This window comes from Epinephelus fuscoguttatus, linkage group LG11 (genome assembly GCF_011397635.1).
Source record: "Epinephelus fuscoguttatus linkage group LG11, E.fuscoguttatus.final_Chr_v1".
Taxonomy (NCBI): domain Eukaryota; kingdom Metazoa; phylum Chordata; class Actinopteri; order Perciformes; family Serranidae; genus Epinephelus; species Epinephelus fuscoguttatus.
Genome location: NC_064762.1, coordinates 12432419 through 12446003, shown reverse-complemented (window position 1 = coordinate 12446003; position 13585 = coordinate 12432419). Strand labels below are relative to the sequence as shown.

General features: G+C 42.2%; 1 protein-coding gene across 1 annotated transcript in view; it reads right to left on the bottom strand.

Annotated features, from left to right (window-relative positions):
- The window catches only part of nbas (NBAS subunit of NRZ tethering complex), a 282352-nt gene that overhangs the window by 119978 nt on the left and 148789 nt on the right, over window positions 1-13585 (bottom strand). The window contains exons 42-43 of the mRNA XM_049590355.1: window positions 8471-8694; window positions 7960-8070 (exon numbers count right to left, since the gene is read on the bottom strand). Coding sequence (XP_049446312.1) covers window positions 7960-8070; window positions 8471-8694 — 335 coding nt within the window. The remainder of the gene's footprint in view (window positions 1-7959; window positions 8071-8470; window positions 8695-13585) is intronic.

The following is a 13585-nucleotide window of genomic DNA, read 5'->3' as shown; positions in this document are numbered from 1 at the left end:
AGTGAGGTTCAAATTAAGTGGATTTTAAAAGAAGGAAGTGACTTAGTTATTCGAGGGGTCTTTGCAGGCAGTATTTGGATTCTGGCAGTGCAGGAATCACAGACAGAGAATAATTAGTCTTCTTGGGGTGTTTTATATTGATCTAGTGATGTAGTACATTATCAACCAGGAGCTGTAAAGTGCTTATCAACTGGCAGTGTTACAGACTGTTATGCCAAAGCGTTAAGACTGTGTGGTGTGTAACACTGATGATTTCTGATGAAATTAGGGATTCATTCATTCATTTTCTGTGACTGCTTATCCTGTTAGGGGTAGGGGGGGGCTGGAGCTGGAGCCTATTCCAGCTGACACAAAGGGAACTCCACACAGACGGGCTCTCCCACCTCCACTGTGGATTCAAAACCCCCCACCCTGGGCTCGAACCAGGAACCCTCTTGCTGTGAGGCAACCATACTAATCACTGCACCACCGTGCTGCTTAATTAGGTCGATTGAACGATAATCACTTAACCGCAGAGACTATTTCTAACTGATTAAGCATGTCAGGTTATGGATTAATTATGCTACTCCTCAGTTTACTGCACTGCACACCACCCAGGGCTGGTGGGAGCTAGTGTTAGCTAGGAGCACTGCTCATTCGGCTATTAATGCTTGTAACGCCATCCAAACCCAGCAGTGTGTGCAGCTGTAACAAGTTGTGCCCACCCTCTAGTCTCCCCCCAGGTTTCTAATGAGTAAGTGGCCCAAATTTAAGCCACTATCCCACTTTAGCATTGTAAACTATCACTGTCAGCTCTGTTAGCACGGTTAGCATAATCAGCACGGCTAGTGGTGCTAACACAGTTGGAAATTTAAAGGGGGGTTGCTGCTTTGCTTAATAGGAGTGCCTGGAGGTTGACCGGAGGGTGGCCACAATGTTTCGGCAGTTACTAGTGGTAGCACCACTAGCTAGCTCCCAACTGACACGGTTGGTATCGCAGTGCAGAGCGGCCAAGGCTAACGTTAGCTAACCAGTGGTGACTGGAGGATGGGCAGTGGGCATTATGTTTTCACATGCTAACGCAGCTAGCCAGCTCTCTGTGAGTAAAGTCAACAGGAAATAAAATAAAAGGCAGAACATTTACATCACATTAACATTTCCCCACCTTTAAATGGATAGCACTTTGAAATGCGGCGCTAAAGCTAAGTGAGTCAATAGAGAGCTAGACTAAAAGGAAAAGTCTCTTGTCTTTCATATTTCGCTTTTTTTTTCTACAAATGAAGTGGTTAGTTACCGGTTAATGGGGGTCGGGCTATTGAAAGTAAAATTAACCAAAACTGACGTCCCTAGAAGTAATTGTTAACTCTGCAAAAGAGGTCATGTTTTCGGCTATATGAAACTCTGTGAAAGGGTGTGGGATGGGCCAAGGACAAACCCATTAAGTTGGAGTGCATCCGAATCACAGGGGGAGGCAATACATCCATTATTTCTTCACTTTTGTTTAACTTGCTGGGCCAGAATTGCCTGCACATGGCTCTCACCTTGGATGCCACAAGCAAACATGGAGGTTCATTCATTCATTTTCCGTAACCTATCCCAACTGACATTGGGCAGGAGGTGGGGTACACCCTGGACAGGTCACCAGACTATCACAGGGCTGACACATAGAGACAGACAACCATTCACGTTCAATTTAGAGTCATCAATTAACCTGCATGTCTTTGGACTGTGGGAGGAAGCTGGCGTACCCTAAGAAAACCCACACTGACACAGAGTGAACATGCAAACATGCTCCTCCACCCAAGGGTTCGATCCAGGAACCCTCTTGCTTGGAAGTGACAATGCTAACAACAGTGCTACCACTGTACCACAAAAAATTCTGGAGGTTGCTGTGCTGCGTAGTGCCAACGTCAGCAACAGAGTTGGCAGAGCTATCAGTGTTAATGGGCGTTATCTCACACTCACCGGGGTGAACTGCAACCATGTGGTCCCACCACTGTGGGTTGAAATGATGTCATCAGCGGTAACCACTGTATTAGTGCCGCTCTCCTACACACACTCAGCCCCGGCAGTGCAGAGCGGCACACAAAGGGACTGGGGAGTTGGGCCTTGGCGGAAGTCTGCACTCTGCAAGTGCCCTTCGAGTTTTAACTTTTATTTGCCAGATGAGATCACCAGATGTGCGACTGGAAGAAGCCGGTACAGAATTCAAAGGTGTCCTCTCCGTCTCTGAGGATTCCTCATTAGGCTCAAAGCAAAACACATCTTAAGGATGAGTCAGAAGGGACGGCGCACAAAAGACTATTTATTTCTCATCATGGGTGAACACTGATCTGCAAAAAAAAGGAAAAAAAAAAGGAAAAAAAAAACCCAAAACACCAGCACAGGCGGTCAGCGGCTGCTGGCGGCAGGTAGGAACTGAAATGGGGAGCTCGCTGTTTGAAATGTCAAACGTGATGTTTGTTTGGATCAGCTTACTGTCAACTGATGTGGAACACGTTATTTGTGTGCCCTGCCTCAAGTAATCCAAGTTTTATTTATTCAACCTATATTCATCAACCAAATCCTGACATCCAGGAACAAAACGAGCTGATATTTGTGATGTTAGAGACGAGCTGCGGTGGTAAAAGTTTGAATTATTTTGTCTTGCAAGACATTTAGCGCACAAAAAAACCCACGTAATGCAGAATGCAGATAGAGTTCAGCAGAATTGGCAGGTGATTTCTGAGTAACACGTTTGTTTTTGGAAAAGTCATTTAAATGATTTAATAGCTGTCATTAAAATGTCAATAAAACTGGCTGAAATTCATGTCCCTAAAGAGCCCCCGCGTACATCTACAAAGCCCTACACGCAGAGAGAACAGCTGATGACGGTGGTGTTTAGCAGGGCATTGATTCCTCTAAAGCGTTTATTCTGTGTTAATAGGACTGTCTCAGGGACGCTCTGGCTCTATCATCCATCTCTCCTCCCTCCATCTATCTGCCCCATCTTCCCCTCCCCCCTCCTTCCCTGCACACACTGATTCACTGGGTATTTCTCTACCTAACGACCTTTCTCTACATCCTGCTTTTTGTAACACTTAATGATGAATGCTCAACAGCTCTTTCTATTCATTTGACCTGAAATACATTTATGCATTTTCCCATTTATCACCCTTTGAATACATTATTACCATATGTGCCTATACTTAAAGAGCTGCAGATCTCTACTGTGGCATTAAGTCTTTGGTAAACTTGTGTCTGAACAATTTACCCTGCAATTCTACCCATTACCAATGTAATACTTTTGTGTTAAGTTCCATAAATAAATGGAGTAATTTTGCCGTTGTGAGACAGAGTAATGTTTGATCGCTGTAATGGAAACAAATAGATTCCATCTTAATCGCTTTTGTCAAATAATTAAATCAGTGTAACTTGTTTTGTAAAAGCTACGGTTGGATTCAAATTCTAATTCATTAGTATGGTTTTCTCAGCTCCTGTGGGTTCCTCCCGCACAATGTCAGGAGGATTCGCCCCTCCCTCACTCGGGAGGCTGCCCAGGTGCTCATCCATCCGCTTGACATCTCCCACCTCCCACCTGCAACTCCCTTGTTGCTGGAGCCTCTGTGTCTGCTATCGGACCACTGAAGGTAGTCCAGAACACTGCTTCCTGTCTGGTGTTCAACCTCATAAAGTTCTACAACACCAGTCCTCCTCTCCTTTCACTACACTGGCTCCTAGTTGCTGCTAGCGTGCAGTTCAAGACACTGATTAAGGCTGGGTACCGCTTAAAAAATTACAATGCCAGTGTCCTTAAACTGATCAGTCCCTCCAGTATCTCGCAGCAAAAACACTTTGACTTTGCAGCCAATTTTGTCAAAAATCACATAAAAATTGCGGCATTTTTATTTTTTGTGGGAAATTACGGCAAATGACAAAAGGAGAAAAACATTTTTTTTATACTACTACCTCCAAAATTATTTAATTAGTTTGAAAACATGGATTCCAATAATGTTGCAAAAAATCCTGAGTGAATATTGTAGCAACCAGACAATGAGACTGTAAAACAACATGTAAGCTATATCTTCTTTAAACATAACATTTTAATAAATTCAACACATATTGTATGCATTTAGACAGTGCAAATTCTTATGTCAATACAGAGTGTTTCTCCATACTGCAATCCCATTAGCGTGATTTGATGACACGTCTGATGACACCGGAAAATGTGGAAAAATGCGGAAAAATTGCGGGACTTTTGAAAAATTGCAAGCCCCTGCAAATATTGCGGACTTTTGTTTAATTTGCGTTAATTATTGCGATTGCAAAATCACGATTTTCTGGAGGGACTGGCTAATACAGATAAAAACGGAGTTCTTCATTTGGTACACAACAGACTGTATGATTGCTGCTGCTGCTGCAGGAACGTGAGCTCCAGGGTCAGTCAGAGGTCAGTTGGTGAGTCTTACGGCAAACACACACACAGTAACAGGGCTAACTGTTAGCATCACACAGCAAACGTTACATATCGGTTATTAGCGTGTTTTAATGAGAGTCGTTTTGTTGTCAGTGTATGTTTGTTGTTTGATGGCTTGCTGTTGAATGTCTAAAAAACCTAAAAGTCTTTGGACTAATAACAACAAGCAATGTTCAAAACACGACTGAGTGTTAGTATGTGACACATTTCCTCGAACAAGACTCAAAAGACGAATAAGACAGGTATATTTTGGCATCGAAATGAAAGAGGCATTCACAAAGTCAGCTACATATTCCCTGTTTTCACCAGCTGTCGTCACAATAGCAGACATATTCAGCTAAAAGTCGTCGGTTAACAGAGTCACTCATTAATCCGAAACACTGGTTAGCATGAGCTGACACAATAGCAGCATCTGATATCCGACAACAATCCGTCAAAACCTACACTGACACCGAAACGGCTCGACTCTATTATCAAACCTGCTAATAACCACTGGGTAACATTAACTGTGTGATGCTAACAGTTAGCCCTGTAACTGTGCATGTGGCTGGACAGAATCTCACGTACTGACCCAGGCACAGAGCTCACACTCCTGCAGCAGCAGCTACAATCATACAGTCTGTGATGTGGTAAGTTGCAGATGTTCAATTGACTGTTCACCAGAAGGAAAGCAACTCCAGAGACGGCAGCAACAGAAAGTTTGCTAATACCACAAGGAGTCTGGGTGGTTCAGGATCAGGCCCCAGGCACAAATTATTTCATTGGAAACGTTTTCCTTGGTACTGGGTATTTCAGTCAATACCTCGAGAACAATGCTACTTCCTACCTTCAAGCCATGGTTAAACCCTCCATTCACAACACTGTCAATCAGAGGGCCTTGCAGCCACTCATCTCAGTCAAGGCTCTTCTCTGTTCTGGCCCTGAAGGTGACAAAACTCCCCACTGAAGTCAGGACATCAGACTCACTGCCCATCTTTTTCTAACACAGTTTTAGCTGTTTATTTGGGAGTGTTGGACTTCCAATCTTTAATGACATCTAACTCTTGATCCTTTTAAGTTTGAGTGCACTTTTTGTAAGCCGCATTCGACCAAAGTGTCTACCAATTTAATCTAAAACAATCGCAATGCATTTGGTGGACTCTTGTTATTGTCCTTAACCTAAGTCCTGGCCTCAGAGCTGGACTTGATCCCAGGGCACTGCACTGCTGCTGGCTGCTGCTACTAAACAAGATGAGTGAAAGAATGTATTTCCCTAGAAGGATCGATAAAAGTCTGAATCCCATCTCGCGCTGTGCTTCTGTCCGTGTGCGTCTCTTCCTTTAAGATTCCCCTCGTCTGCTCTATTTATATCAGTCCCTATGTCCATCCATCCGTTAAATCAATACACATATTGCAAGTGCTTTAACTCAAGATTCTAGTATGAATATTCTTCACACATTTGTCATGATCTCGAGATTTTGGTGGAAACTCACACACGCAGCAGCTGTGGTATAGGTTGTAATTTATCGTTAAGTGGACTCCATAAACCATTTCCTTATATCAGAATGAGACGGGGGACATTTATCACAGATGCACACACGTGTGCGCACAAACACACACGCCTTGGCGCACATCTGCTGAAAAGGCATTCTATTAAAACAAGGAAAGGTGCAGAGCTAGTCAGATCCCCAGCTATTAAGTCAGAGAGCAAATAAATTATGGAAATAGACTCTGACACACTGGTGTCCTCTCTTCCTCTGAAACACAACCACACACATACGCACACATAATCACAACATGTTTGATTTACTCCGGGGTGCTCTGAGTGTGCTTTTTATGTAGGCGAGTTTTGTCGTAAACTTGGAGGCAGCGGTGCTACTTAAATTCACTCATTTTCATTTTTACTTTTCAGACTTTCAAATACAGGAGGGACAAGGATATGTGCACAAACCAAACTTAATTGACACAGGAATACATAAATAGAGTGATATATGTTTCTGTATCAATACATGCATGCATTATTGGGGTATTTCAAAGTGATATGAGATAAATTATGCTTGGGAAGAGGTTATGTGACAGTGTTGTGTTGTTTGGGTGTGAGTTAGGTTACCTTCTAGGACACATTTTAGACTGAATACCAGTTAAATGGGGACAGCTTGTCCAACCTGGGACAAAATCCATGTCCCCACTTGGTAAAAAAAAAAAAAAAAAGAACTGGTGTGTTCAAATGTAATCTTGTAGTTTTTGGCGAGAAACTTGAATAAATTCAGCTGTTTGAAGGAGAAATTTGTCAGTAATACAAAAGATATTAGAGAGGTAACTGTGATACACTGTATAGTAAAAAGGCTTTTGATGCAGTTATGATTTTAAAAGTGTGTTCATGTGAAAGGAGGTTATTTTAAAGGGTGTTTCATAAATGCGTATGATTGAATTTGTGCTCCATCAAAGGCTCTCTTATAACTAAGATTTCTTTGTTTCCCTGGAACAAAAATATGGGGGGGGGGGGTGTTTATAAACTGATGATAATGTCCGGTTTTCCGTGTGTTTGTTTGTGTGTGTTAGAGTGCGGCACAGGCAGCATATTTCTGTCCGAACCCGAACCGAGCCCGACATTATTTAATGACCAAAGCACTGAGTTTGTGTCACACAGTGGTTACAGGCTATTTTACAGGCCAGGTGTGCGCTGTGGGTGCTCAGCTGCAGAGAGGGAGACCTCTGTGTTTCAGACGAGAGCGGGTGGCGGGAGGTCCGGCTTCTAGCGAGAGGAGAGGGAGAAATAAAACAAAATAAGATAAAATAGGAAAAACCTGTCTCCCTCTTTTATTTTATTTTCAGTGTTTAGTCAAGGCAGAGGCGGGCGGCTGGAGGTCCGAGACTTCCAGCAAGGGGGTAGAAGGTAGAAACAAACAGCCAATGTGTGTCTGTGTGTGTTATGTTCAGGTGTTGTCACGTAAATAACAGTGCCCAAGCAATAAACAGGATAGACAATAGGATTTTATTTATTTTTACACTACATTTTCACTGAAAGCTGACCGAATCCGACCCGAGCCCGAATACAATTTATACATTTTTGACCAAACCCGGCCCGACCCGTCGGGTACCGTTGGGCTCAGATCGCCACGCTCTAGTGTGTGTATGTGTCCCCTATTGGGGCCTATCTGGATTTCTGTCTTTGAGAGATATTATTTTGTAATATAACTGAATTTTCTATCCATGCATATAAATTTTAAATATATTAAAATTATAAGTATCTTTGAGTAATCTGCGAGTATCATTTAAGTAGGCTATGTCATGGCCGGCCGAGTGTCCTCTTTTTTGGAAATCAAAATATGGTCACCCTAAGATAGAAGAGGAATCAGAATTTCACAACTGGTGCATCCCTAGTATTTTTGAAGTTGGGGTGAACTGTCTCTTTATGGTTTGTGTGAGGGCTAGGCAAGTAGTGGTTTGGTTGGTATATGTCTCCAACAATGAATCTAAGTCGATATATAATGTCACCTAAAGCGACCTAAGCAATGTGTGTGTTTGTGTGTGTGTGTATGTACCCGCTATCTGTAAAGAGGAACTCGAGGTGAGTCATGTAGACCTCCCACAGAGGAACACTGTAGCGCTTAGCCAGAGACAGAGCGATTTTGTACACGTCGTCCTCCAGTGTCCTAAACACACACACACACACACGCACGCACGCACACACACACACACACACACACACACACACACACACACAGACACACAAACAAACACAGACACACACACACACACACACAGACACACAAACAAACACACACACACACACACACACACACACACACACACACACACACACACACACACACAGGAAGAGAGGAGGAACATAATGATCAGATTTCATCTCATTGAAGCAGTAAGAGCCATCACTCCCACTCAGACGCATATGTGGTATGAAAAGATGCAGACCAAATAAAGCAAACCCACTTTATGTTTGATTATTTCTAACCACAGTCTCCAGCAGTCAACTGAGCTCAGGGTTTAGTCACTCAGCTGAGGATACTGATGGGAAGTCTCCTCCCTACTTACTCCGTGAGGCCGAGGATGGTCTCCTTCTTGTAGTCGGAGTCGGAGCTGAAGCGCTGGACATCCACTCCGCGGCCCAGCCCCTGTAACACCTGGGCCTGGGTGAAGTCTGTCAGGCGCTCGTTGTACACATGCAGCTGGCCGATCAACTTCTGCAGCTCCTCCGGCCAATCGGAATACGCGGCCACATGCTGTGTGACCAATCGAATCAGCTCCTTTGGGTCAGCCTGTGAAAAGGAGAATAAATCTCATGTTTACACACAAACTGCTGCTGAATGTGTCATTTCATGCTGGGAGCCTCACAGGGTGAAAGGATACCAGGCGGACATGGTGCTAAAAGCCACATTTGGTAATCCTGAGAATTATTATCATACAAACTCCTCTGAATAGAAGCGAATACAAACTGGGCTTGCACATCCCGCCTGGCCCTGTGCTGCCGGGGAGTGAATGTATTGAGTTTTGATTTTAACATCTGAAATCTTTTAAATTCCTGCCAGCTCACTATTTGGTATTGTATATATTTCTACCAGTCCATTTTATTTAAACCTCCAGCATTGTTTTTAATACAATAAAAAAAATGGTTTACAAAATGTATATTGAATAAAAAAGAACAAAACAAGCCATTATTTTTTTAAAATATATGTTTTTAAAAATATATATATAAAAAATTATAACACTTATTGTTATTACAATTATTATTTTTAAGTTATTATTATTAATGTTGATGTTGTTATTATTGTTATAAGTATATTTTTAAATTATGATACAGAATTATTATATATGTTTTTAACTTTTCCAAGTAATTTCCTTGTTTGTTTTTAACTTTCTTTTTATTCTTTATTTTTTTTATTTATTTTGACAAATTTTCTGATTTTTAATTTTTAATTTACTCTTTTTTACTAATTTCTTGCTCATTTTTGGGGTAATTTAAAAGAAATCAAGCCAATGTGCTCGTGTTTCAAAGGGTTAAAGGGTACGTTTAGTATTTTTCAACCTGGACCATATTTTTTCTATGTTTTTGTTCCAAAGTGACGAATGGCAGCGAAACAGGCTGCAAAGTAAACACACGGGGCATGTTCTCATCATCAGTGTTTTCCCAGTAAAAGTGTTTGTTTTTGCCACTGACAGACTCAGATTATTATTACAAGTGTCTAATAACTTGTGGAGAGGATCCCTACTGAGGCTGACCTTCATATAAAAGAGTAAGATCCTTTTTGTTCATTAAAATAAGGACAGAGAGGGACACAGAGTTAGGGGTGTCTTTTTCAGACTTGTTGTGGGAACAGGCACTGAGAGAAATAAACTCTTGCTCATCCTGTGCAAAACTCCAGCTTATTCAGTTCAAGATTTCCTGATACTGATTTCCGTATAGGATAATTTATCACCCTGCCATCTCACACGCATGCCCCAAACTGGCTGAGTGCTGGAATCACTCATCAGGTTATATCAGCGATATCAGAGTTGGCAGTCGAGCCAGCCCCAATGATCGCCATTTTTAATATTCCCGAGGTGAAACAAGCAAATGTAATTTCATCCATGGAAACAGCAGACCACTTGGTTGCAAGATACAATGTTTTTCCTAGACCTAAAGAAGATCAGGTTCTCACAGTGGGGTTCAACAGGATCCCTTTTGTTTCAAACAGCCCCAGAACCAAACTCACCAGACTCCATTTAAAAAAACAGTAATTTTAGCGTGTATAGAGCCAGAACCTTTTCACTCTAACTGCATAAATTAAGGGTTTATTTTAACCAAACCAGAGTTGGTGATTTTTGGATCAGTGGAAAGTTGAATACAGTCTGTTTTTGTGAGCTTTATTTTGTTTCTGCTGACTTTAATTAAAGTGCGTTTTACAATAATAAAATTTCCGTTTATTTAAATCAGGGGTCTCAAACTCACGGCCCGGGGGCCAGACACGGCCCTCTAGACCATTCTATATGGCCCGCTATTTGATATCAATTCATAGTGAAATCCGGCCTTGAATGCAGCCTTGTCACGACTGAGGAAAAATGCCTGATTCTGTTTTTGACCCTTCAGCGCATCATCCTAGGACCCTTGAACGCATCACCACACCTGAAACCACGTAGAAAAAAAACCAAACATTTGGCACGCTGCTAACACTATGGCCAAAAGAAAGGTTGACGCTGAGTACAGAGTGTTTCAGGAGAAGTGGGAGACTGATTATTTCTTCATCGAGTTTAAGGGGAATGCCACCTGCACCATCTGCAATGAGAAAATTGCCGTGTTTAAAGAGTACAATCTAAAGCGGCATTATTCAACTAAACATGCAGAGCAGTATGCTAAGTACCAGGGAGATGATGAACGGACACAATGAGCTGCACAGCTAAAGAAAGGACTGTCAACGCAACAAAACTTCTTCCAGAGAGCAAAAAAGGAGTCTGATGCAGCACTTGAAGCAAGTTACATTGTCAGTGAGATGATCGTCAATCGAAATTCAATTTTTTTCAATCATTTTTTTGTGGAATACTTGAAGTGGCCCCCTTGGGACAAGACTGGATGCTCAGCGGCCCTCAGGTAAATTGAGTTTGAGATCCCTGATTTAAATGGAGTCTGGTGGGTTTGGTGACAGCGAATTTGAGGTTGTTTCTGGGTAAATGAAAAGGATCTTACTCTTTAATAAAAAGGTCTACCTCTTTAGGGATCATTTCCATTATGTTGTCAGACACTTGCAATTACAATCTGAGCCTGTAAGTGACGGAAATATGCTCTTTTAGTGGACGTGAATTGATGGTGAGAACACGCCCAGAGTGGCTACATTGCAGCCTGTTGCGTGGCTGCCGTCTCCAGCTGTCTCTCCCTCAGTAATGGACCAATTTCAGGATGAAAAATAGCAAACGTACCCTTTAAGGCTTATCATTAGACTATGTAACACTGGGCTTCAAACACCCTGCGCAGCATGCTATCAAAAACTTGACAGATCTTCAGCTGCTTTGCCGTTACAAACTAATGAGGCTATTTTCAAAAATGGCTGTAATTTTCAAAAATCGTCAGTAAGAGGTTGGAAAAGACGACTATCTCTGCCTAACTTGTCCAACTTGGATAATTTTGCTTCCAGGACGACACTGACAGCATCATCGTGCTTAAATCTGGCAACTCAGTATGTTCCTTTTTTTCCCCACACGCGCCTGGAAAATATGGGTAAACGTATCAGGAGCCATAATTGCTACTGTGATTCGGGCCTATGGGGAATTCGACGGTGGCTACACATTTATGATTGAGAATGTCAAGCGCAGGGAACGGTAGGTGATTGTTGTATCTCTCTCATCACCTCTGTTCTAATTAAATGAGCTCCTGAATTTAGATTTTTGGCATCTTGTATGCTGTCGCCCAGCAGGATGAGATGGTTTATTTGTTGATCTTATTTGCATAAGGTAATTATGGCTGCTGGAAATGTGTGCGCTTGAAAACAGAGGTGTGTGTATGTGTGCTTCTCTCTCGCTGTGTGTCTTCCTGCTATGTGGATGTGAGGGTATGCATGTGTGTGTCTTCAGATGTGGCCTTAGCGGCAGTCACGGTGGCAGATTCACGGTTCAAAAGCAGGACAGGAGGGCGGGTGAGGAGAAGAGGTAGAAAGAGGGGAATATTAAAAGTGCAGAAAGTCAGAGGGGGGCAGGAAATAAGCCAGGAGATGGGAGGAGGACAGTAATGGAGAGGAAGGAGGAGAAGAGAGGAAAAGTAGGGTGGTATTTGCTAATGCTGGCATCATTTTGGGGGAAATTTTCAGACGAGGACGAATGACACACAAAGGAGAACACAGGGAGAGGGAAGAAAGTCTGCTGGAGCTGTGATAGACAGGCTGATGTTTATAGAACTTTATTGAAATAAGGCTTTCATGACAAAATACTGTTTGCATTCTCCGTCTGTCACTTTGTCTGTCATTCATCTTGTCCTTTTGGAGATCTGGATTATATCCTCCCTTATCTCTCCAAACACTAGTGCTCCTCGCATCTCTCAAATCCCCTCCTCGCTCATTACTAAGGAATCTCCAAAAATCCGTCTTCTTTCTAATAAGTACTCTTTGCAATCCCATTTAGCCCTCAAATTAACTAAAGACAACACTCATTCCTCGTTTTCTCTTCATCTTATATAATTACTTTGCTTATTTAATTTCAAAGTATCTCAAAAAGCCACTTATGGGCTTTCTTCAAAGGGGAGGATGTATAAACTGTGTGTCAAGTATAATTTCAGAAGGTAGCGTGTGATGTTGCACAGCTGGAAGGAAGGCAGCTCTCTCCAACTCCCCCTTCAGCTATTCCATCGATGCCACGGGCTCTTTTCTCTACGCTCTCCTCCTTCCTGTGATGCTGCTTAAGAGGGAACAGTGTGAAAATAAAAAAAAGTCTACGTCTCGGTGCTCAAATCTTTTCAACCGTGCTCACTCTCTCATTTTCACTCTTAATTTCCCGTGTTATTGTATTTCAGTCACAACGCAGCACCCTTCAAAAATCCCCTTTTGCCTTTTCCCAGAGCGGCCTGGTTAAAATATGTGAAATAAAATATTAATGAAGTGACTGTTTGAGTTAGGCAGTTTTATTCTTGTGATTAGCTAAATCTAAATGTTACATCATACTGTGTTTTTCCCCCCTTTTACCACCCGCTGTTTCGCCTGCAGATGCTGGGACTTTGAAAAACTTTCACAGACTGGTATTATGAAAATTACAAAACATAAACATGTTGTGTGTGTATTGACAGTTGCTGGAACAACTTTCAGGAATCTAATGTAAATGAAATAGTGAATAAATAAATAAATAATTCAATGCTGACATTACAATTCAAATGTGTATTTTTCATTATTTTATAAATGTGTTGGCTAATGTTCTGCAAACCAAATGCTTTTGTCACATCTGATAAGCAAATAAAGGAAGAAAGTGAAGAAGATAAAGAAGATGAAGATATACTTTATAATCCCCCAGAGGACGCTGAGAGGACGCCACGATATGTCAGAACGAGGGGGCTGCCCATGGACAACTCCGAGCAGCTGGCCGTGTGGTGCCTTGTTGGGTGCACCTTGGCAGTGCCCCGGACGTGAGCTGTCACCTCTTTAGCTACAAGTTCATGCTCCATATTTAGTCCAAACGGGAACTTGATCCAACGACCCT